The sequence below is a fragment of the Panthera pardus genome, unplaced genomic scaffold (assembly GCF_024362965.1).
Source record: "Panthera pardus isolate Hobbes unplaced genomic scaffold, ASM2436296v1 HiC_scaffold_6, whole genome shotgun sequence".
Lineage (NCBI taxonomy): Eukaryota > Metazoa > Chordata > Mammalia > Carnivora > Felidae > Panthera > Panthera pardus.
This window is the reverse complement of record NW_026526991.1, coordinates 82998192-83022582: the sequence shown is the minus strand read 5'-3', so window position 1 is coordinate 83022582 and position 24391 is coordinate 82998192. Positions and strand designations below refer to the sequence as shown.

The following is a 24391-nucleotide window of genomic DNA, read 5'->3' as shown; positions in this document are numbered from 1 at the left end:
AGTACATGGAACCAAGATGTTCAATACAACTTTAACTTAGAGGAATTACTGGTAAGTAGAAGTGAAACTCCACAATCAAGAGGTCAGCTTATGGAGGGTCTTGTCTGCCACATCAAGGAATTTTGAACTCTATCCTATACTAAATTACTGGAAGGTTTTTAAGTAGAAAGGAGTATCAGATTTAGCAGGTTCACTATTAGATTATGAAAAATTATAGAAAGGAACCAGGTTGGAAGCTAGGAGTGTTAAGAAACTATTACAAGAAATGACAGAACCTGAAGACAGAAACAACAGTATAGATGGAGAAGACTAAATAGTTTTGAGAACTATTTAATGGGTAAAATTGGCAGAACTACCCTCATACATTGCTGGTGGGAATGTAAATATTGCAACCACTGTGGAAGAGTCTGACAGCTGTTCAAACAGTTAAACATAAAGATACCACATGACTCAGCAATTCTACTTCTAGGTATATACCCAAGAGAACTGAAAATATATATTCACACACAAAAGTGTACACCAATGTTTACAGCAACATTATTCAAAATAGCCAAAAAGAGGAAACAATCTAAATGCCCATGAACTAATTGATTAACAAAGTATGGTAATATCCACACAACAGAATATTATTCAGCCATAAAAAGGAATAAAGTATTGAACCATGTGATAACATGGATGGACCTTGAAAACATTACACTACATGAAAGAAGCCCAAACACAAAGGCCACATATTGTATGATTCCGATTTTATGAAATATTCAGAATAGGAAAATCCACAGAGAAAGTAAATTAGTTGTGGCCAGCAGCTAGCAGGAGAAGGGACTAAGGAGTGACGGCTAATGGGTATTGGGCTTCTTTTTGGGGTGACAAAAATGTTATGGTCATATAACTTCGTGAATATACTAAAAACCACTGAACTGTATATTTTAAAAGGATGAATTTTAGGCTGTATGAATAATATCTCAATTTTTTTAATGGCAGTTTACTGACTGGGCATAGGAACCGAAGGGGAAGACTAGAGGAAAAGACGATTTCAATCTGGGGCATGTCAAATTCCCTACGCTTATGGGTTTGACCCGGAGGCAGCTTGATATAGAGATCTGATGCTCAGGACAGAAATCTAGGCCAGAAATAGGCTAGGCTATGGGCAGCCGCGGAACTTCACTAAGTTCTGGTGTGAGTGTCGACAAACTACCTAATGTCTCACATACTCACATACTCTAAGCCATTGTCCTTCAGCAGTAAAAGTAGGTAAATAATAACATACAGGACTTTGTATACAGGTTAGGATTAAAAACTATGAAACTCCTTTATAAAATGAAATGTGCTATAAAAAGGGTAACTATATGCTTTTATAGATTACATTACACATGCTATTATAGGCCAAAAAGGTCAGGGGGCAGGCCACTGGCTACTAGGAACTATATGGCAACAGCAGTATCCTGTTTTTATAAGATCACTGAACATCTACACTTGGACTACTTTTTGCAAAACTGGTCACCGTATTTCAAAATACATATAATCGAGCTGGGGCAAGCTCCAGGGAAGGAAAGCTAAAACTCTGAAGATGACAAAGGATCTCTGTTTTGATTAGGGTTCTCATGACAGAATTTTTGATTAAGACATTGATTGATTACAAGTAAAAATAAAGAAAACAAATGTTTTTCTACTAAGTGAGGAATACTTAAAATGATGAGAATGTTGAATCTTAGCTTAAGACTAGAGAGAATAAAAGGTGCACTACTTCCAAGAGATAAAGCTGGTTCAAAAATCTGAATAAACTCAAGGAAAATTTGCGTAACAGATTCTGAAAATAAAGATACAATAAGCATACACCTGTAATCTATTGAAGTCATGTGGCATCTTGCCATAAATTATCACTTGATGCCAAGGACAGAATGTGAAGCAGGACCAATCACAGATCCAATCTTAATAATTACAAATGCCAATATAATTTTCATGTTCTGTATTATATATCTCTCAGCTATTCTTTAATTGGCCTAGTACCAATTTCATTATCCAAGATACATCTGCATTATCCAATGTGTCGAATCTTTTAAAAAAAGAAAGTAAATTATGAAGTAATTTAAAGGTATCCACCATGTTAGTGTCTTTTCTCCCTCAAAAATGAATATTTTTTTTTCCCCTCTCTAGTATATGCTCATTTTAAAAAAACAAATATTACAGAGAATGAGTCTGGCTTAACTCCTACCACATTTTCTATACATATCCACATTGCTTTTACATACTGTATGGAATCACACTCTATACAATATACTATGATGCAGCTTTCATTTACACAATGGGTAATTTTCAATGACAGTACATACAGATCTACCTAATCTTTTTGACAACTGTATAATACAATTTGTATAGATATACCATAATTTATTTTACCCATTCCCTACTGGTAACCATGTAGATTATTTCCACTTTTAAAAATCATAAACAACACTGCAATAAACATTACCATGTATTATACATCTTAAACATTTATCCAATCGAATCCTTGGGATAAATTCCTAGAGGAGAAACTACTTAGTCAAAGAATATGCAGTTTACATTTTAATACATACTGCCAAACTGACCTCCAGGAAGTTTATAACAAGGTACACTCCACTACCTCATAAGGAGTACATACACTTGCCTACACACTCTTCCCAGCACCCCTAACATTATAATCTTAGCCAATATCAAAGTAAAAAATGTTTTTTTTTTTTTTTTAATTTTTTTTTTTTTAATGTTTATTTTTGAGACAGAGAGAGACAGAGCATGAACGGGGGAGGGGCAGAGAGAGAGGGAGACACAGAATCAGAAGCAGGCTCCAGGCTCTGAGCCATCAGCCCAGAGCCCGACGCGGGGCTCGAACTCACGGACGGTGAGATCGTGACCTGAGCTGAAGTCGGACGCTTAACCGACTGAGCCACCCAGGCGCCCCGTAAAAAATGTTATTTATTGTTTGAACTTGTATTTCTATATTAATGAGGTATCTATGTCATTCATTTTACTTTATTTATTTTTGATGGATAGGTTGGCTATTTATATCCTTAGCCTCTTTTTATTCCGTTTGGGTGTTTGCTTTTTTCTAATTTATATATGAGAGCTTCCTGATTGATATATGATGCAAATACTTTTCTCAGGTTTCCGTGTATTTTTGTTAATGATGTCTTAATTTTCATGTACCCAAACTGCTCCATCTTTTCCTAAATGTTTTCCTAAATGGTTTAAGATAGTTTGAAAACAAAAAGGATCCTACTTTTCTCAATGGAGAAAAATATTTAATCCCAATACCACAAATATAAAAGCTAACCTAATGTTAACTCACTCAACCTGTTTTACTTAAAATAATACTGCAAGAGGGGCACCTGGGTGGCTCAGTTGGTTGAGCGCCCGACTTTGGCTCAGGTCATGATCTCACGGTTCGTTGAGTTTGAGCCCCACATCAGTCTCACTGCTGTCAGCCTGTCAGCGCAGAGCTTGCTTCAGATCCTCTGCCCCCTCTCTCTATCCCTGCCCCCAAAATAATAATACTGCAAGAACCAGGATTTAAGATTGGTATTATTTTATTTCAACAGCTGTCGGATATAGAAAACAATAAAATTTATACGAGGTAGAACCAGAACCTCTCACCATGGGAGAAATAAAATTAACGGAGGAAGGTGAGGAAGAATGAACTCATGATTTTTAAATAAATATATTCCTCAGAAGGGTCTAGAAGCAGTGACACCCCAGCAGCAATAAATATACCTAACATCTAGGTCTTTTTTTTTTTTTTTAAGTAATCTCTATTCTCAACGTTGGGCTCAAACTCTGACCCCAAGATCAAGAGTTGCATGCTCTACCAACTGAGTCAGCCAGACGCCACTCCAACATCTAGGTCTTAATTTCTAAGTACCACTCCCCACTAAAAGGAATTAGGATGCTTTGGATAAATGGCTGAATCCACACTGAAGACAGGAAAGTACAAGGTGAACCTAGCACACTGTGCCAGAAAATGAAGAGCTCAGAATCTGATAAGAGACATGTCAATGGATACAGAGGCCAACTTGAAAGGGATTCCACTGGCCTTATCAAAAACAAATTTGAGATCAAAACCAATAACTACAGTAGTAGACTTTAACACATTGAATAAAAAAAGAATCCAGGCATCCACACTACTACAAATAAGAAAAAAAACAAATAAGGAGACAGAAGAGAAGAGAGCCCTTATTTATGGTAGATTGTCAACTAATAAATGTAGAAGTAATAACAGGGTTATAAGATGATCTACTATTTTGCAACCACTATGGTAGTAATTTATTCTGGCAAGAATTATCAGTGGATGCTATATCCCACTGAGTGCAAGTATGTTGAGAGAATAGGATACTTATAGTCTCAAAGCATCTCCCCACAGGGTACATATTAAAGAAAAAGAAGATACCTTTACAGAGAGAAAACTGATAGACATCACCTTAACCAAATCAATGTAGCCTGTTTAAGGGTAACAGGTATTCATCGTACTACTTTCCCAGTCTGAAAAATTTCAAAATAAGAAGTTGAAAAATTACCTAACATAAGCACTGTGTCCCTACTTAATCCTCTCAAATATTTTATTTTTACTACCCATTTATACTAATTCTATTAAGATTACAATACAACTATTCCATAAACCTATGCACTCTTTGACAATATAGTTAAAAGAGATGCAAGAAATCTAATGCCCTCCTAAAGCACAAAGCTTAAATTAAAGCTCCAAATTAAACAGAATGAGGATCATTATCTAGAAGCACTGCTCTTCAAAATAGATCTAAGACCAGTAAGCTTCATGAAGGCAGCGAGATCTGGTCCCTTTTGCTCAATGTATCTCCAGCCCCAAGGAAGCCTGCATGGTACAGAGTGGGCACTGAATAATAATCATGGAATTAAGGAATTAGGTGCATTGTTAAGAACAGAATCTTAAGAGATGCCAAATCATAAAAACATTTTTTTCCTTTCACTTACTTCCATTACCAACTTTCACTGTATATCTGTAAAGCTTTGTATTTATAAAAATCCAGTTGTTGGACCAAAGAAAGTTGGAATAAAACATATCTGATAATTTTTGACATTAACATCTAAATAAGCAGTTATTATTATTAAGTAAATATTTATTCTTAAATTGACCTAAACAGAGCCTGAATTTTATGTTACTTTATTTTAAAAATCAGGTGCTCACAACTATTCCACAGTACTATAAAAATCTACGAAATGTGAACTTTCACAATTCGCCACTTTACAAATGCCCTTAACACCCATGTAGCACATCACTAGGCTTTGAACTGTAGTGTAGCTCCTGTGTGCGTGAAGAAATTCAGAGTTAAAGTGCCACTTTTTACTCCCTCAAAGTAACGTCAGTGTTAACAACCGACCACCCTATTTTCTCCTTCACTGCCACATTTCCTTTCTTAAAAATAATTCACCTACATATTTAATTAGTGAAACCTAACTCGTCCACATAGTAGTCTTAATATTAGCAGAGAATAAAGGTGATATTTTAAACTTTAAAAAATTAATCATATAAAATAAGACTTAAAAAAAAATTATGGGGCACCTGGGTGGCTCAGTTGGTTGAGCGTCCAACTCGATTTCAGCTCAGGTCATGATCCCAGGGTCATGGGATCAAGCCCCACATCCAGCTCCACATGGAATGTGGAGCCTGTTTAAGATTCTCTCTCTGACCCTCTCTCCCACTCATGCTCGTATTCTCACTCTCTCTCCCCCCAATAAAGAAAAAGTGACCTTTTAAAAAATTAAATTTTATTTATTTAAAAAATAATAAATAAAAGTTACATGGTTATAAATTGATTTTGCCCACAGTTTAAACAGGAAAAATAAAAAATAAAGTTGGTATTTCATTGTTATTTATAATGAAAGTGAATAAATTGACCAGTAGAGGGCACTCACTTGAAAGGGGGGAAAGCTGGCCAAAGCTCTGAAGAAAAATGCATGTACAAAATTGCTGTCTACCTTATTTTAAAAACGTTTTAACAGAACACTAGAATAAGCTAATACACTATTAGTTTAGAAAAGGTAAAGTTTAAATCTGTGTTATGTTAGTATATCTAATGTAAATCTTATTCAGAGACTTGAATTTGACAAAGAGATCTTTAACACATGGGAGTGTCTCAACCTCAGCACTTCTGTCACTTGGAGCCAGATAATTTGCTGTGGGAGCTGTCTCTGCACTGTAGGAAGTTTAACAGCATCCCTGCCTCCACCTCTAGATCACAGATGCCAGGAGCAGTCCCCCTTCTCAAGTTGTGACAACCAAAAATATCTCTAGGTATTGCCAAATGTCCCCTGGGAAGCAAGTCACCCACCCCTCGTTGATAACTCCTGATACATATGTATAAAACCAGAAAAATAACAGTCAACAACATTATCCAACGCTTTTCCCACACCACTCTTCAATATTGGTTTAATGTTATAAATGTTCTCTTTATAATGCCTTATTCAGCAAGTAAAATAAATTCTGTGATTAATATAAAAAATAGAAAAAATATTAAAAAATAGAAAAATAGAAAAACTGATAACTCTTGGTGAATAAATACTCCACAGCTCAGAGCTCTAAAGATAGAACAAATCAATCCAATCATGAATCCATCTTCCTGAGTAGGAAACCTTCATCCAAAGCAGGGCATAATACTTAGACTGAATTCCAAGTGTCACATTAACAGAAGAATGGAAATGTCAATGAATTACAGCCTGGAAAAAATACTTCTCTCTACATCTATTTTTACTAGCATATTATATCCAGTAGACACATAATATATATTTGCTGATAGATCAAATGACCATTCTGATCTCAATGTCTATAACTACTCATATTTTTTTTAAAACAAGATTTTTCTCCTTCTACCAAATTTTACCTTGGAAAACACATTTTAGAGAATATGTTTTGATAAAAGTGATCTCTAAACTATAAGAGCTTATGTTATTTCTAGCCTGGTATTGTGCTTGGAAATTGCTTTGACTTTTTAATATTCTTGTATCACTAACAATGACTTCATTATCTCTGGAACTCTTTGGTGAACTTCACAAAAGATAAAGGTAAAATGTTTCAGAACAGTAATTATCATGTGCATAGTCTCAAATACAAATGTACTCTCTGCATCACAACTGTCTAATTCTATGTCATATCACTGCCATTAAGATGCCATTGGATAGTGTGCTAAGTTCAAATTTTGGTATATTGATAAATCTGAATCAGCCTCCAATATTAAATATCTTCCTAGCTTAAAGACTAATTTTTCATTTTTAAAGTTATATACAAGGCCACAGTGGAAATCTCACTTAACTTGGTCTCAGAAAACTTAAAATTCCATTACTTACTAGCTAAGTATCCTCAGGCAAATTACAACGTCTCAGAGACCATTTTTATCTATAAAATGAATCAATGACCACCTTCTTCTTCTTCTAGTATAAATATTTGTAAGTTCTAAACCACCAGAATATGGTATTCTTTAATTTTTTTTAAATTTATTTCCATTTGTTTTAGTGCAGGAAAACAAATGAGAATTCCAAATGTGCAGTCCATGTCCTGTCTCATTTTCTCTCTGACCTACATTATTCACCAATCAAATCCTAACTGCAGTAGTGATATCCCCACATCTCCTTTTTAACTTTTTACAAAATTATCAAGTCAGCATTTTTGCTTAACTACTATTTATTAAAATAAGCTACTAAATTATCTTGTCTTTCTTGTATATGAACTACTCCAAGAATTTAAATTGTAATTTGGGAGACAAGAGACAATCTCAGATAGCTTTCCCCAGATGGCTAACCTCAGGAGGGAATGTCAAAGTTTCAAAGTTCACAGGTAATCAATGCTTCCCAGAGTTAAGTCTTCTGGTTTGGCAGAAATCATAATCAGAATTATGGGTTTGAATTTATAAGCTTTTTCTACTTTCATCCAAAATAAAGGATTAATTTTTGGTTTTATTTATTTTAGACTTATATCATACTTTAACAATTTTGACAGAAAGGCTTCCTAACATGTTTTACCACATTATCTCGTACAGCATTCATGACCTCCGACAGGAAACAGAGTGTAATGGAATTCCTCAGATTTTCAGAGAAGATGGAGGGCACTTCTGCTAAAATCATCTTCCAAAATCCCAGGAAAACTTCCGTGTTTAACCTGAATTCTATTAAAACTTCCTTTTACCTCTGATTTAAATGGAGTATGCCAAGTAAACTTGGTTTTAGAATTGAGTGAACTATTTAATCTCCTCGAAGAAAAAGAGAAAACACAATCAAACCATCATACAGCACTGAACTAACTTGTCAAGAGAAAATATAGAAGACTATTATACAGGTAGTCCACTTCAGTTAGACTCTTTCCCTTTACTTGTGCCAAATAAAAGCTGGCTCAGTTTAAATCAAATCTTTGCAAATAAGCATTATTTCTCCTTTTCTCTTCTGCGGTACCAAAAGTATTTGACATTTTCCTCATGAAGTTATCTAATCAATCCTCAAAGTTCTAAGTGCATAAACATCTTGCCAAGGCCACCAATGCCCTCAGAATCTACCTCAGTGCAGTAAAAGTGTTTCTTGAACACATCACACAGCACAGTCCCTTAACAGGACATCTTAACCTGTTCTAGATTCCACAGCCAGGGACTCAGAGAAAGTACTGGGAAATTTTTCAGAGCTGATTAAAAAATTGGTATGAAGCATTAGAGACTGTTAAAAACTGAGAACAAACTGAGGGTTGATGGGGGGTGGGAGGGAGGGCAGGGTGGGAGGGAGGGCAGGGTGGGTGATGGGTATTGAGGAGGGCACCTTTTGGGATGAGCACTGGGTGTTGTATGGAAACCAATTTGACAGTAAATTTCATATATTAAAAATTAAAAAAAAAAAAAAAAAAAATTGGTATGATCTGCAGATCCAGAATAGAAAGCTAAGGGATTAGGACTGCCTAACATGGGGTAAAGAAGTCTAAGAAATAATCTAACAGCGTAAGTCTATTTCAAAGACGAGGTGATACATTTATTTCCATCTCCACTGATGTTACAGTTAACATGAATATTCAGATTATGTATAAAATATGCTCATAATTACATTCTGGAAGTGAGTGAACAAGGACAGTTATGTGCCATCCCCTCCTGTAGGTCTTTAGGATTAAATAAATCCTTATCTGCTTGAGATAATTTGAGTATAGTGCTGCCAGAAGGCAGTAGGAATACTCCATGACCTCTCTCAAGGTCTCTTGCAGGCCTTTATTCTATTATTTTGCTCTTGGCCTATATTTTGGCAGTTTTTCATGAAATTAATTTTAAAAATATTCATTAATCAATTTGTAATAAAAGCAATTCTAACATTTCCTTGAGTAAATTAAAAGAGAGCTGTGAAAGAAGGTAAGGATTGGATGGGGCGCCTGGGTGGCTCAGTCAATTGAGCATCTGACTTCAGCTCAGGTTATGATCTCGCAGTTTGTGGGTTCAAGCCCTGCACCAGGCTCTGTGCCAACAGCTCAGAGCCTGGAGCCTGCTGTGGATTTTGTGTCTCCCTCTCTCTCTGCCCCTTCCCCACTCATGCTCTCTCTCTCAAGAATAAATAAACATTAAAAAATTAAAAAAAAAAAAAAAAAGGTAAGGATTGGATGTGGTACCCTTCTATACGACCTGATATAGATACAGATATAAATACACAAAAAATGAGCATTTTAAAATTTATCATGTAGCTGTAGGTTCTCCACTACTTCAATGTGAAAAGAAAACCACTAATTAAGTGTTTGTTAAAAGCCAACCATCAAATGATTACATTTTCCCAGTACAATTCAACTGTAACTTCTACACATGACATAAAAATAGCAAAACAAACAAAACATAAAACAGCCACATTTTTTTTAATGACTATAAGGTAAGACGTAAATTCACATTTTTACCCTCTCATAAAACTCTGAAATACACTTATAATCAAAAAGCACATATACTAACATAGAGTGTACGTTATGTATCTTAATATTCTCTAGAGAGAAGAAAAGCTCTCCATATCTCTGGTTACATATGTAACTTCACAATAAAGCCATGGAACCCAAGGACATTTTAGAAAACTTCGTAAAATCATTTTCAGTATAATTGCTCCATAATGAGTAGTCACAAAAAATGATCAGAGAAACCCTTTCTTTGTACCCAAAGAATGGGCCTGCACAAATCAATATGCATAATGTTAAAACAAAATTTACCTCTATTGTAGGATCATATTCATCCACAAAGTGATTCTGAATTAGCTGTATCGTCAAGGCACTCTTGCCTACGCCACCAGCTCCAACTACCACAAGTTTATATTCAGTCATTTTCAGCAGGCCTTATAATAAAAATAATGAAAATGTGACTAAATTAGAACATGTGGCTAATATAAATTAGAACATGAGGTTAATATAACCCACTCTATCAATACCTTTTAACACAAATTCACCTTTGTATACAAAATTACTTCAAAATGCCTCACAAAATTCAATGATGAAAACTTCAGTTGACTACAGATAAGTGAGTGCTGTAATGAATTGCACTTTGCTTACAAACTCCCCCATCAACATCTGAGAAAAATGCATTCAGAGTACAAAGTTCTTTTATCTTATACTCAGGTTGCTCTATCTAAACAGCCGGTCTGCTGTTCTGTAGCAGTTAATGGCTCTCAAAGGAACATGCCATGACTTTACTCAGTACAAATGTCTATACCTGTGGACACACCCACACAAAGCTCCTTGACAGCTACCTCTACGCTGTTCCTAGTTGACTCTGGCCCCTAAGAGTTACAAGTGGATATGCTGAGGGCCTTAGTTGGAGCCCACAGTTATGGAAAACCTTTCAAAGCATCATCACAGCAGCTCTCCTGGAGAGTGAGCAAGAGTCAGATGTGGGGTGAAGGGAAGACTGTCAAATAAAACTGGACTGTGTAGTGGAGAAATAAAAACCAAGACACTGAAGCAGATTTGGCAACATTCCAATCTGTAAGATATCCGCTGGGGAAAATAATGATGTAAAAACTAAAAGAACTTCAAGAACTTTGAACCATTCAGTATGGATGATTTCATCATCTGTCACATATATAATCATACATTAGTGCTGAAAAATAGCACTCCACACCAGAAAAATATAATCACACAAAATTTAAAAGTAAGCACTGCTTTTAACGAGAGGTATTTTAAAAGCTGTAAGTGAATACTTCTCAGTGACTTTTACTCCCTGCTACTGTACATAGTCTTCCAACAGTTGAAATAAATATTGGCAACTTGGAAGGCTGAGAGCACAAGACCAAAAATATTTTTTAATCAGCTGTTTCAAACTTCTTGAAATAAAATTATTTAATTTTACCTCCGTTCCCCCAATAACTACATGATGTTATTAAAAATACGGAACGAACTGCAGAAAGAATGGCAGCAAATAAGCAGTAATGATAGGATAGGTAGTTCTAAACTAATGAATGTGCAAATATAAACACTATACGTACATGCAGTATCCTATTAACTGAAGACCAAGAATTATCCAAATAGGCACTCCCCTACCCCCCAAAAAAGATAATATGGTTTCCAAATGGTAACATACTAACCACCTCCTTAGCTATTCCTGAGCCCTCTGGCAAAGAAGTTAGCCTAGACAACTGTTATAGCACAGAATGTTATAGTACAGCCCCTGGCCTACTCTGTGCCGCCTAGCCTTGTTCTTGTCTAGGGCCACCTTGGGAACCTCTACAAGCATGCATCTTATCCTGTTTGCTCCCACTTTTTATTCCAAATATAGGCCATAAGGAATGGGGAACAATGAGGAGAATCACACCAAAATGTATACTCTAGCTCCCTGCCTACCCTACCCCCTAAAACAATTTGGACAGGCTAGAACAGTAGTTCTCAAACTGCGGTCCAGGAATCCAGCAGCATTCCTCAAACTTTCTGGGGGTCCAAGAGATCAAAACTAATACTAATAATATTACTACTACTACAACGTTATTTACCCTTTCCACTCTTTTTCTTTAACAAAGGTAGTTTTCCAAATAGGATCACAATAGAGTGAGCACATAAGCAGATATGCAGATGTGTTCTATTAAGCAATATAAAGAGATTAGCAAAAACGTGAAACAATGCCACTATTCTAATGTTCCTGTTTGTTTTGAAAAATAGTTTTCACGAAAATGCTATTATGTTACCAATAGGCTTATTATTTCTATTTATAATGCATTAATCAATTTTTTAAATTCTCATTTGTACTATGGTACACATAGACATATCCTATATTGGGACCTTCTATACTTTTCGAGAGTATATGGTGTCCTTGCAACTAAAAAGTTTGCTAGTCTAGGAGATACTGTGGGCAGACACCGGATTAGAGCTTAGCTGTGTGAATTCTGAGACACACACACACCTTCTGGTATACATGTTTGTGTAGCTGTTGTTTCTGGAAAAAAAAAAAAATCCTTGAATTGATTTAGAAACCAAATAATATTTAAATCCACTAGAGAGAACTGTGTTCCCAAGGAGTCTTACTGAAGATCATCAGCAAAACAGAGCCCCTTCACCCAAAGCTAAAATAGCTATGAAGGGGTGGAAGTGGGACCAGAACCCAACATTTTGTTAAGGGGGAAAAAAATTCAATTTTGTCAGAAACCTGAATTATCCTCTCATCTATGGTCTCTTAAAATCAAGTATGCCTGTGGATGGCTAAAAAGTAACGAAGTAAACATTACTGATATCAACCATATTTGATGTCTATAGTCTACCACTGCAGACTGGCCGAGTCAGCGTTCTGGCCCTTAGTCACCTAAGAGTGACATCACTCATATGGTTGATTCTAAGATGATGATTAGGAATAGAGTTTTTCCCTTTGTAATTTCTTTTTAAATGATTTTTTTCCCATTACCAATAAAATATGTATATTGTATAAAAATTAGAAAATGCCTTCCTGTTCTTAACCCTTGTTTTGATAAATGTCAAGATTTAAGAGAGCCAGTTTAGGACTTCAGCTACAGCATGCACATGCCTAAGAGTATTTCGGGCAGTTGGCTGGAAGATTGCTACAATTAACTCCTCTGGCAAGTCAGTCCAAAAAAAAAAAAAAAAAAAAAAATGTGTGAGTGCTATTTAGGAGTACTGTAATAACTCTTGGGATGGGGGTCAAATTTGTAAGGATGAGGGTAATCTACAAGAATAGGAGAAAGGACAAGAACAGGCAAATTAAACTTTAAGTGTGATTGTAGCTATTGCTGTCTACACTCAACTAGCAAGGAAAAAGCCCTGCTTCAGCTCTGCGGGTTTTCTGAGTGTGTTTTAACTTGACAAAGCAAAACAGACCTTCTGGGATTAACTTTTCCTTTTCACTTAAGTCACAGGCTTTACGTTGTAGGGTGTTGGCCACCTGTTCTTCCACCACCATCTCTACCTCCACCTCCTCCTTTGTGGCCACAGTAATGTCACAGCCCATACATGGGGGAGGGGAGCAGTCAGGAACTCGGCTGCAGATGCATTTTTTCCAAACACAATAACCACAAACAGTGGTCTCTAAGCACTCTCCTAGGCTCTTCCAAAACGTGACCTCCCCTATTACTCATATACCCCCCTACACACTGTTAAGGACCACTATCCGTCCAGTCTGCGCTCGAGGGAGAAGTTTATACCTTCGTCCTAGGGATGCTAGATGCAGCAGAGAAGGCAGTAACGAGGCAGCCTAGTGCTGGGAAGGGAGGAAGAGGTGCGGGAGCGAAGGGAGAGAAGAGACAGACAGAGAGAGGGAAGGACGACGAGGGGGAGGGGAGATTGGAGCGCATCGGGAGTAACCTCCACCGCACCCGACCGCCCCGAGGGGCAGCCCGCCCAGCCCGCGAGTTTCTCCCCGGCCGCCTCCAGCCGAGGCTCTCGGGGAGGAGGAAGGAAGGGGTTCCCCGTCCAGGAAGCAGCACAAGCGGCGGCCGCCTCTAGCCTCACCCTCCTCAGCCCCGCACCGCCCATTCCTCATTCCCCGCGTCGCCGCGTCCCCGTGCCTCCCCCTGCAGCCACCCCCACCCCGTCCGCCCGCCCGCTGGGGCTCAGCGCCCGCGCCCCCTCCCCGCCCCTCCGGGGACCCCTAATTCATTCACTCGCCGCCGGCCCCGCCCGGCGCCGGCGAGGAGGGTCGGGACCGGGGCAGGGGCCCAGGAGGGGTGGTCCGCTCCATACCTCTCTCCCGCACCTGGGAGCCGCCGAGCCTCTGGCCCCCGCCGCCGCCTTCAGTGCCTGCGCTGCGCTCGCTCCCAGTCCGAAATGGCGGGGGCCGGGAGTACTGGCCGGGCAGCCGCCACCGCCGCCGCCGCCACCGCCGCCGCTGTGCCTCCGCCGCCGCGGCCGCCGCCTAGGGAAATCGAGCTCCGAGCTCACCGATGAGTTCGGGGCCGGGCGGCCGCAGAGGGCAGAGCGCAGAGCTATCGATGCGCGCGGCGCTCGATTCCTCTTCAGACCGGCGTGCGGGGAGGGAGCCGCTGAGGGCGGTGTGGGAAGAGGGAAGAGAGGGAGCCTGCGAGCGCCGCCGGGGAGAAGGAGGGGGCCGGGCCGGTGGGGGAAGGGGGTGGCGGGCGGCGGTGGGTGGGGGAGCCGGGCCGGCCGAGCAGGGGGGTCTGGGCGGCGCCTCGGCGGGGCGGGGAGGAGGCACCGCCGGACCCACGCGGCGGCCGGCCTCCGGGCTCTCGCCGCAGAGTCCAGCCCGCAACCGCAGACTCGGACCCGGGCCGGCGCGCAGTGGGCTGCCCTGCCGTACCCTCTTCGGGTCTACTCGGACAAGCTTCGGAAAATCCAGCGCCCCTCGGGGTCGGCTGCACTCGTGCACGTTCATTTACTGTCATTTACTGCAAGTAAATAAACATGCAGTCACCAAATGTGGGAGGCGACTTCGGTGACTTAGGGAGACATCAGGCAGACAGTTCCCCACCCAGGGGCTTTCTAACCACGGCTTGGTGATTACCAGCCTCAACACTCTGGGGGCTGGGAACCTAGCCCCAAGCCCAAACATTCGTGACATACGCTTTCGTCATTAATCCCAAGAGGGAGGAGGTCTGTTGTTTCATGTTACTGTTTTTATGGCTGTTTTGAAGTCATCACAGGTCATTCTAAACAGCGACCTCAGATGTACCTACTGCCCAGGAGGGCACAAACAGAAGACAAACAGTCTTTAAGTATAAGTGCCCTTGATAGTTTAACCTGAGGAGAATCACGCAAACATTAATTAGAAGACTGAGATTAGTCAGTTAGCAGTTCAGGGAGTTAACACGTTTAACAATGGAACAATTAAAACTGTTAGCATAACCCAGAGTCTGATAAAGTACCTAGAAAGGAAAATTGGGAGAGTTTTGAAGATTGAGGACCGGTGTCTATACCTAATAGGACCACCCATCTGAGCCTCTTATTTCTAGTTGTCTTTCTAGCCCACATCATAAAACACGAATAAAACGATTATTTTAAATACCACTTATTATGTCTGTTAAGGTAAGCCTTTCACCGTCACCCTTTTCTTGTACCCGTCATGTGGGCTGTCACCTGAAAGGCTTATCCTGGTCTTTCTCTCCTAACACCTGGTACCAGGTAGAAGAGAGAGAAGAGAGGAAGTGGAAGACATGAACGGGAAAAGAATACACCTACTCTATGTCAAGTCGTTGGTAAATGTTTTGCACATATATCTGCTTTAATCATCACAACAGCTTCATGAGGTCAAATACTTTTCTCTATTTTATAGATGAGGAAACAGATTTACAGAGATTAAAACTTGGGTCCAAGTTCACACAGCTGAAATGAAGTACTCTTCATGTCAGGTCACATTCACTCCTCTGCTCCCAGCTCTAGGGGCTCCCATCCCACCTGAGGGAAAAGCAAAAATCTCCAAGTGCTACATGGCCTTAGATTATGTGACACCCCTCACCCCTTATCTCTCTGCACTCTATCCTACTAGTTCTTTCCTCACTTACACACACACACACACACACACACACACACACACACACACACCGGTTCCCGGCTGTTCCTTGAAAATGCCGGGCGGGCTTCTCTCTTGGGGAATTTGCACTTGCTGCGTCTACTAGAGCATGTGTCCAATATATATCCACAATCTCCCTCTGACACTTAAAACTCTTTGTCCAAATGTCTTCTTCCAATAAATTCTTCCCAAAAGATCATCTTTGATATTGCATCTCGCCCTCCTCACCCCCAAATCCTGTCCTTCTTCCTGCTTCATTTTTTCCAAAGCACTTACCATTTTCTAATATACTATATAACTTATTTACTGTGTTTTCTTGTCTTTCTCCTACCAGAATATTAAGCTCCAGGAGGGCAGGGATTTTTTTCGTCTGTTTTACTTACTGCTATATTTCCAGTGTCTACAACACAGTAGGCACTCAGTAAATATTTATGGAATGTTGGATGAATGAAGTTACGTCCCCTCCTTCTGAACTCTGTGACTCTAAATCCTTACTTAGAGTGCCTCAAACTCTCTGTAATCTGTTTTCACTTTCTTTCAAAATCTGCCTTTAAGCTCGCCAGGTCACCTTCCGATAAACCACACCTTTGTGGAGCCTGCACGTAACAGACACGATGAGTTTTTGTTAAATGAATGAATTTGCACTTATTGTATGTTGCTTTGTAGTCACTCTTAGATATAAATTACAGATTTTGTTTTGGTTCAACTTCAAGTGCATGATAAGCTCTTGTTTTCTTTGACAGCTGCTAATGCAATGTTCTCACTGTAGTTGGTGCTCTATAAATCTTAAAAGGACTATAATAAAGGGGAAGGGGGTGACTTTCTATACCATTTTTATGCTGATTGCAAAAATTCTGGCATTAGCAGAAACCTAATCCATCCCCATGGTCTCAGTTATCATCAAGGCTCATGATTCCCAGAGCAAACCTGCATCCTGATCCCTGTTCTGTGCACCCTATACTCTAGTTGTACCTCACACACCTTCCCTCCCCTTTCTTTTCACTCCTACAGCAATGTATGCATATGTTATGCCATGCTTTTCCACCCTTCAGTCATGGGTGCTTTCTCAGAAGCCAGCACCCACTCCCCAATATTTTCTTTCTTTCCTTGACCTGGGGCCAGTGGCAGTGGGTCTCAAAGGGAGATGCTTCACAAAGCACCTTGCCTACTTAACAAAACTGCAAGTTCCCTCGCCCAGAGATTCCATTCGGTTGGTCCAAGGTAATCTAGAAATCTTCATTTTTAATAAATCAGATGATCCTAAACTGGTGGTTAGCAGTGTGTACACTGAAAAACCCTGATCTAGACACTCACATTTCTTGTGGTGGCCGCACTTTGTACTGTCTTCAGGGGTTTTCTTCCAAAGCTTGGTGGCTGCATTGAATAGTCTCCATGGCTCTCCTTTTCCTTTCCTTTTCTTTGCTCTCCCCCAAGACAAGCACACAAACCTACACGGTGATCATGACAGGAAAAGAGAGAAGAAATTGCAAAAAGTATAAACTTGGGGATTCCGGGCTTGCTCTAAGAGGTAACTGAGGTTTTTACCCTCCACTGTTGCACTCTTCTGGGAAAGCAGCCACATACATTCAGACCCTTGTGCACATCCTTTTATCTTGCTTTATGAAGATCATTCTGGCCTATCCTTCACAAGATCCTTCTTCTGTAGATATAATCAAAGCCAAAACAACAGGAATTCCTTTGTGCTAGCTGGGCTCTTATGTGAGACATAAAGTACCAGGACATGTTCAGAGCCCTACAAATGCTGAGGGTTTATTTAGGAAATAAGGAAACTTCAGAAAACCATATCAACCGTCAGAACTAGTGTTGATTCCAGAAATTAACTGCTGTTTTTATGATCCAGCAACAGGCTCTGGTGCCTCGCTCATCCTCTCATTAACAAGCATCTATTGCCCACACTCAAATTTTGCCATTCTCCTGAATCAGCATCTCTCTGCTTCTTCCTCCTCATATACAGTCTCAACTTCAGCTGCTATCTCTGCTTCTAGTGACTACTCTCTGTGACTTACGTTTACAACATCCCAAGTGAGAAGATCTCAATGTATCTGTCATTCACTATTCAATAAGAAAGTCTTTTATGGGGCACAATTTTCCTGATGAGCCACCTAACTGGTGGCTGGTCTTCTTTATGCCTGGCTTAGAGGTGATTGCCTTCATTTGGGGGCCAATCCCGAGTCCAGACAACTGTGGCCAGAGTAGCAGGTCATAGAGCAGGAAGAATTAAGCAGAAGGAGCTACCTATGGGTGCTTTCATGGACTCTCTATCTCGTGGGAAGTTTGTACCACTGATAGGTTCTATTTAATTTACTTTCTCTGCATATAATCTCCTCTGGACACTTACTTCATTAGACTTTATATTCCCTTTTTGCATATGTTTCCCCCCATTAGGTTGTTAAATTCTCAAAGTCTCTACCTCATTTGACCCTGTATCCCATAGCCCTTAGCACATAGTAGGGCTTCTATAAATATTTGTTGAAGTGAACAAAATTATAACAAAACTTCAGCCCCATTTCTACATAGTCACTTCCTTCTCATCTAGCCAAATTCTAGGCCATTTCTAAATGAATATCCTCTCATCTTAGATGCCTATTTCCCCAAATCAACTTATTTCCCCAAATCAACTCCCTCTCCCAATTTTTCCATCTTACCTGAGCAGCATTGTGGCCCTTTGAAACACTTAGATTTAAAAACTTACATTAATTTTTAACCCACTCCACATTCAAACTGCTTCAGCTCCTTTTAATGATACTTCCTAAGTATTTGCTCATGTATGTCTCTTCCACATCCTTTCCTTCACGCTTACATTTCCTGGAACACCTTCCTTGTGATTTTCCTCTTGGCTTTCTTCTTTTCAATTCAGGCCATATGCTGTTGCCAAATTAATCTTCCTTGCACATGTCTTTCATCATCATCATCATCAAACATTTACTCGGTACCTACTCCATATAGGCTGCAGTCATTCAGATTATATAGTTTTAAAGTGCAAAGAGTTCCAAGCTAAGTACCTAATGAGTACCTAAAGATGATGATAATTACCTTAGAAATTAGAAGGAGAAATGATCACTAGTCCCAGCAAAGCGTTCACTATGACCAAATCTTGCTTTCACATCTCCAATAATGCTTTATATGTAGCTGAATCAGGTCCAAACCCTTGATGCCCAGCTTTTGCTCACAACATGCACAGACTGACACCATCCTGCCCTGTGACTTTGTCTTCCACCTTCCCAGAGCAGATGCTCTCCTGTCAAGCGCATCCCCTCTATGCCACAAACCCAGGATGTTGTTTTTGCTTCTCTTTTTACCTAGCATCTTTTTGCCTCTCTCATTACTAAAATTCTCTCTTTCAAGATCTAGAAGAAAGCTGTTAATTATGCCATCTCTTTTTGATCTCTTTCTATATATTATTTTGTATAAGCTAATCACGTCTCCCCACGTAAATTCTAAAATCCCAGAGGCAAAAACCCTGTCTTAGGTGTGTGAACCCCACCCACCCATGCAAGTCTGGTTTGATGCAATTACTCCATTACTGCATGAATACATATAATGTGCTTATCAGCAAAATAAACATGATGAAAGCAATGTTTGAGGAAGATCAGAATGGCAGCTAAATGCAGAAAAGATAGGAAGGAAAAAGACCTCAGGTAAGGTGTTTTGTGAATGGTGTGACAGTACCCAGTGACAGTGGGAACAGTGCACTGGCTGAATTTGCTAATCCTGTGAGTTAGAACAAATTCCTTAATCTCTGCAAGCTTCTTGCTTAAGAATAGACCAGTGACGTAACAGCTACCATTTGTTAAACTCCTCACATGAGCCAGATGAGTTTTATGCACAATTTCAAACAAAGAACACATCAACCCGTATCTGTCCTCCTGCCCTCTTCCTCACTGCTACCACTGCAGTCCAAACCACCATCCATCGTCCCTGTCCCACAGGAACAGTCATCTCCACGGGTGTCCTTGCTTCTATGCTTGCTCCTCTACAATCCAGTTCCCATGAGGCAGCCACACTGATTCTTTTCAAAATGCAAATTGAGTCTCATGATTAGATCAAGCTTTTCCAAGGCTTTTCATTGCAGTCAAAAATAAAATTCAAACTTCCTCAAGCTATTTAATGACGGGGTTTTTACGGGCCTCTGAACACACCATGTAGGACTCGTCTCCTTTCTGGGTTCCAACTGCAGTAGCCACCTTTTTCTTCTAACCTCTTTGGGGTTTTACACTTGCGTGCTCCTGCCACCAAGCCTCTCCCTGCCTTTCAGGTGTCCGCTTAATACCACCACTTGAGTGAGAGATCCCCCAACACCCAGTCTACATCAGCGCTCCCTACCCTGTTCCCTCACTTCTACCCTTCAAATAATCGTCCTTTAACACAATGGCCTGTTTCATTCTTTTACTTAAGCACTCATCATATCTGGAATTATCGTGGTTGTTTATTTGTTTGCTTGTCTCTTCCTCTGCGGAAATATAAATTTTATGAGCCAGGGACCACTGAATTCTCAGATTTTATGAGCCAGGGAGAGTTTAGCATATAGTAGTTACTTAATCAAGATTTGCTGATAAGCTGCCCTAAAGAAAATAATAGAACTAATAACCCCCTCTAAGTGAGGTCTTTGCAAATCAATTTAAGTCTCTTGCTTTTGTTTCTATCTGCCTAATGCAATAGTACTTTATTTAATCTTGTTTTGTTTTTTAAGAATATTAAAAGTCATATTAGGTTTTTTGATTGCTTTCCTCTAGTTCTCTAAGGAGGTGCTCATTGGACTACCTATTAATTACAGGCCTGAATTTCCGAGTTTCTGTCTTTTCTCTTTAATCACAGTTATTAGGTATGTTGTAACATTAATTCTAGAGTCTAGGAGCATTAACCCTTTGGGACCATCTAATTTAGTATCCATATGTCCTCACTTGAAAGAAGCAAGTCCTCTTTTTGGCAGATTCTTCTTTGTCAAACGAAGATGATTTGCCTTGTCAGACGTCCAGTGAAAGCTAAGATACAGGAGTTTGTGAATGTACCAAAATATACGAGGACCAGCCATTCAGATGCTGAAGACCCAGAAGAGTTTCTTGGTTTTCACTGCAAAGGTGATTATTTCTTATATCAGGGGTCTGTAAATGCATGGAGAGGCTGCAGATGGAAATATAAATGATTACTTCACTTTATTCAGAATTCTTGTCACAAATAATTCTAACGGGTGCATAAAATAAGTCCATCCTCATGTATGTTCAATCCTCAACAACCCCCAAATTACTGTTTGTTTCAGGGCCTTAAAAAGCCCATATTCATCTGACATGTTAGTAACCATTCATTCATTCATGTATTCAGTCAACGAATATTTGTTGAGCACTTACTACATACCAGGAACTCTGGGATACTCGGTGCACGATGCACAAAACAAAAAACTTCTGCTGTCTTAGAACTCACATTCAAAACAGTGGTTCTCAGACTTTTTGATTTCAGGATCCTTTCGCACACTTAAAAATTATGGAGTTCTGTATTCATTCATTTCAAATAACAGTAATAAACTCATTGCATGTTTGCACAAATAACATTTTTATAAAAATAGCTACATATTTAAAAGTAGTGAGAAGAATAGCATTGTTTTAACATCTCTGCAAATCTCTTTAACGTCTGCTTTATACAAGAAGCTAGATTCTCGTATCTGCTCCTGAATTCTGTTTATTTATTTAAAAAATGTTTTTTAACATTTATTCATTTTTTGAGAGGCAGAGAGAGAGCACAAGCAGGGGAGGGGCAGAGAGAGGGGGAGGCACAGAATTGGAAGCAGGCTCCAGGCTCTGAGCTGTCAGCACAGAGACCAATGCGGGGCTCGAACCCAGGAACCGCGAGATCATGACCTGAGCCGAAGTTGGACGCCTAACTGACTGAGCCACCCAGGTGCCCCGAATTCTATCTGTTTAGATATGAAACAGCCTCTAGGAAATTCCACTGTACACTCAGAAATGAAGGTGAAAAAAGAAAATAAGAGCTTGGTATTATTATATAACTGTGTCTGACCTTGCAGCCCTCCTAAAAAGGTTTTTGAACTTTCAGGGATGTCAGGACCACACTTTGAGAACTGCTCTTCAAAAGAACTTTTTGTTAATTTTTTTTTTTTTGGTATTAAAACAGGGCCAAAGTTAATAAAAACCAGTGCAATAATTAGCTTTTCCAAAATTATTGTTTTTCTTCTCAGAACACTCTCAGAACAGGCTCTCTTGGGTCCCTATTAGACATTATCTATTGAAATAGTATTGGGGAGAAATTATCACTACGATAATATATAAAGGTGAAACAGATGTCCCAAATAATGTACTTCCTTGCAATAATTGAAAACTCTTTTTTTTTCCAGTTTTTTGTCTTTCAGGATCTTGAAGTACTTTACAGACATTACTTAATTGAATTTCCCAGAATGCCAAGGAAATGTTTCCAAATACAATTTTTTGTGCGTTTTGCAGACAGTTGAACTGACAGGGTGGCAGGACTTGTCCTGGCTTGAAGAAAAGCTGTGAGCAAAAACAAAGAACTATCATGTATTTATTATGGCTAGAAACACACCACAAATCTTCCTTGACTTATATCCTAATAAACCCATCCTTAATTGAAAATATCGTAAGTCGAAAATGCATCGAATACACCTAACCTGCCGAACATCCCATCATAGCCTTGCTCACCTTAAATGTGACAACCCTTCCATTAACCTACACATGGACAAAACCATCTAACACAAAGCCTATCCTATAATAAAGTGTTGAATATGTCATGTAATCTATTGAATACTGTATATTGAAAGTGAACAACAGAACAGTTGTACAGGTACAGAATGGTTGTCAGTGCACGGGTTGTTTACCCTCGTGATTGTGTGGCTGATTGGGAACTGTGGCTGCCACTTCCCAGCACCAGCAGAGAGGGTCATACTGAGTATCACCACCTCGGAAAAAGATCCACATTCAAAACTCAAAGTATGGTTTCTACTGAATGTGTACGGCTTTCTCACCATCATAAAGAAAAAACTGTAAGTTGAACCATGGTAAATTGGGAACCATCTGTATATATTCTCCAGATTGTTTGAACGTGTCAAGCTCGTCAGGAGTATGGATAATGTTACCACGAAAATTTCTATTCCCAATGTCTCAACAATACTTGATTTTTTTTCTCTCTCTCTTCCTTCTTCCATCCTCTCCTCTTCCCTCCCTCTCTCCCCATCCTTTCCTTCCTTTTTTTTACAAAGAAACAAAAACAAAAACCAAAAACTATGAAACTTCTCAGACTAAATCTTAGCCCAGCTCCATAAATCACCTTGGCTGTCTAGAAGTCATCATTCAGTGACCTCAAACTTATCCACTCATGTTCAGGTCAGTCACAATAAAACCCTGTTGCTTCTTTGTTCAAAACCTCCAATAACTTCCCATCTCATTCAAAGGTAAAACCCTCAAAATGACCTGTGAGGGGCCCCCCCTAATTTCCTAACGGTATATCCTCCTCCTCCTCTTTTTTGTGTGTGTGCTCCAATAAAACATTACTTATAGACACATTTTTATTTCATGCAACTTTCACATACCAGGAAATGTTCTTTTGACTTTTTTCAACCATTTACACAAAAACCATTCTTAGCTCTTAGCCTGTATAAAAACAGGTGGTGGGCCAGGCTGCAGGCTGTAGTTTGGTGACCCTTATCCTAGAGGGCAGATTTCCAGTAAGTTCCACAAGGCAGATTTTCAACAAATCCTGCCAGTGCAGTACCACAGCAACTTCTTTGATTTTGAGTGAACCACAGCTGCCCTATCCCACAACTTCTAGATCCCAGCCCAGGGTGTGGGGGTTAGGGGCAAGTAAAGCATCTCTTCTTTGGGTGCTCTGTCTCAGCCCTAGGGGTAGCGGCTCCTTATTATCTGCTATTCCTATTGTTTTAACTTAAAAGTTCTCTATACTTTCTGCTAGCTATATTGATTTCTATTGCTGCATTGAGCATCTTCAGATAATAAACACTGATTATCTCAGTTTTCACAGTCAAGAGTCTAGGCATAGCATAACTGGGTCCTTTTCTCAGTGTCTCAAGACTGCAGTGAAGACATCAGCCAGGGCTATGAGCTCATCTGGAGCTGGGGTCCTCTTCCAAGCTCACTGAGTGTTGGCAGAATTCACTTGTCGTGGTTGTGGTAGTGAGGTCCTCAGCTAAGCCTGCCATGACCATCACAACATGGCAGTTTGCTTTAAGGCGTTAGAGCACATCTGCAATTTCTGCTTCTTGTGGCACTCTTAGCTTTAGGCACTCTTTGTAATTTCCCTTTTAATCCAAGTCAAGTGATTAAGGATCTTAATTACATCTGCTCCTGCTCTTTTGATGCCTCCTCTCTTGTTCCCTAGACGGACCAGCACACACTCACCTCAGGGCTTCTGCACTTCGTGTTCCTCCTACCTGG

General features: G+C 39.7%; 1 protein-coding gene and 1 long non-coding RNA gene across 5 annotated transcripts in view; one reads left to right on the top strand and one right to left on the bottom strand.

The window, feature by feature from the left end:
* The window catches only part of KRAS (KRAS proto-oncogene, GTPase), a 40877-nt gene extending 26545 nt beyond the window's left edge, over positions 1–14332 (bottom strand). For 2 of the 4 annotated variants that reach the window (XM_019452248.2, XM_019452246.2), the window contains exons 1-2: positions 14171–14278; positions 10208–10329 (exon numbers count right to left, since the gene is read on the bottom strand). In XM_019452248.2, the coding sequence (XP_019307793.1) occupies positions 10208–10318 (111 nt within the window). In that variant the 5' untranslated portion in view covers positions 10319–10329; positions 14171–14278. Of the gene's footprint in view, positions 1–10207; positions 10330–14170 lie in introns of all 4 variants that reach the window. The other 2 variants (XM_019452247.2, XM_019452245.2) reach the window with 2 other exon arrangements.
* A 241-nt stretch (positions 14333–14573) lies between these two features.
* LOC109268563 (uncharacterized) lies at positions 14574–22576 on the top strand. Its single transcript, XR_008419571.1, has 3 exons — positions 14574–15639; positions 20943–21052; positions 22336–22576. It is a non-coding gene; the product is annotated as an uncharacterized LOC109268563 (long non-coding RNA).
* Positions 22577–24391: the final 1815 nt, after the last annotated feature.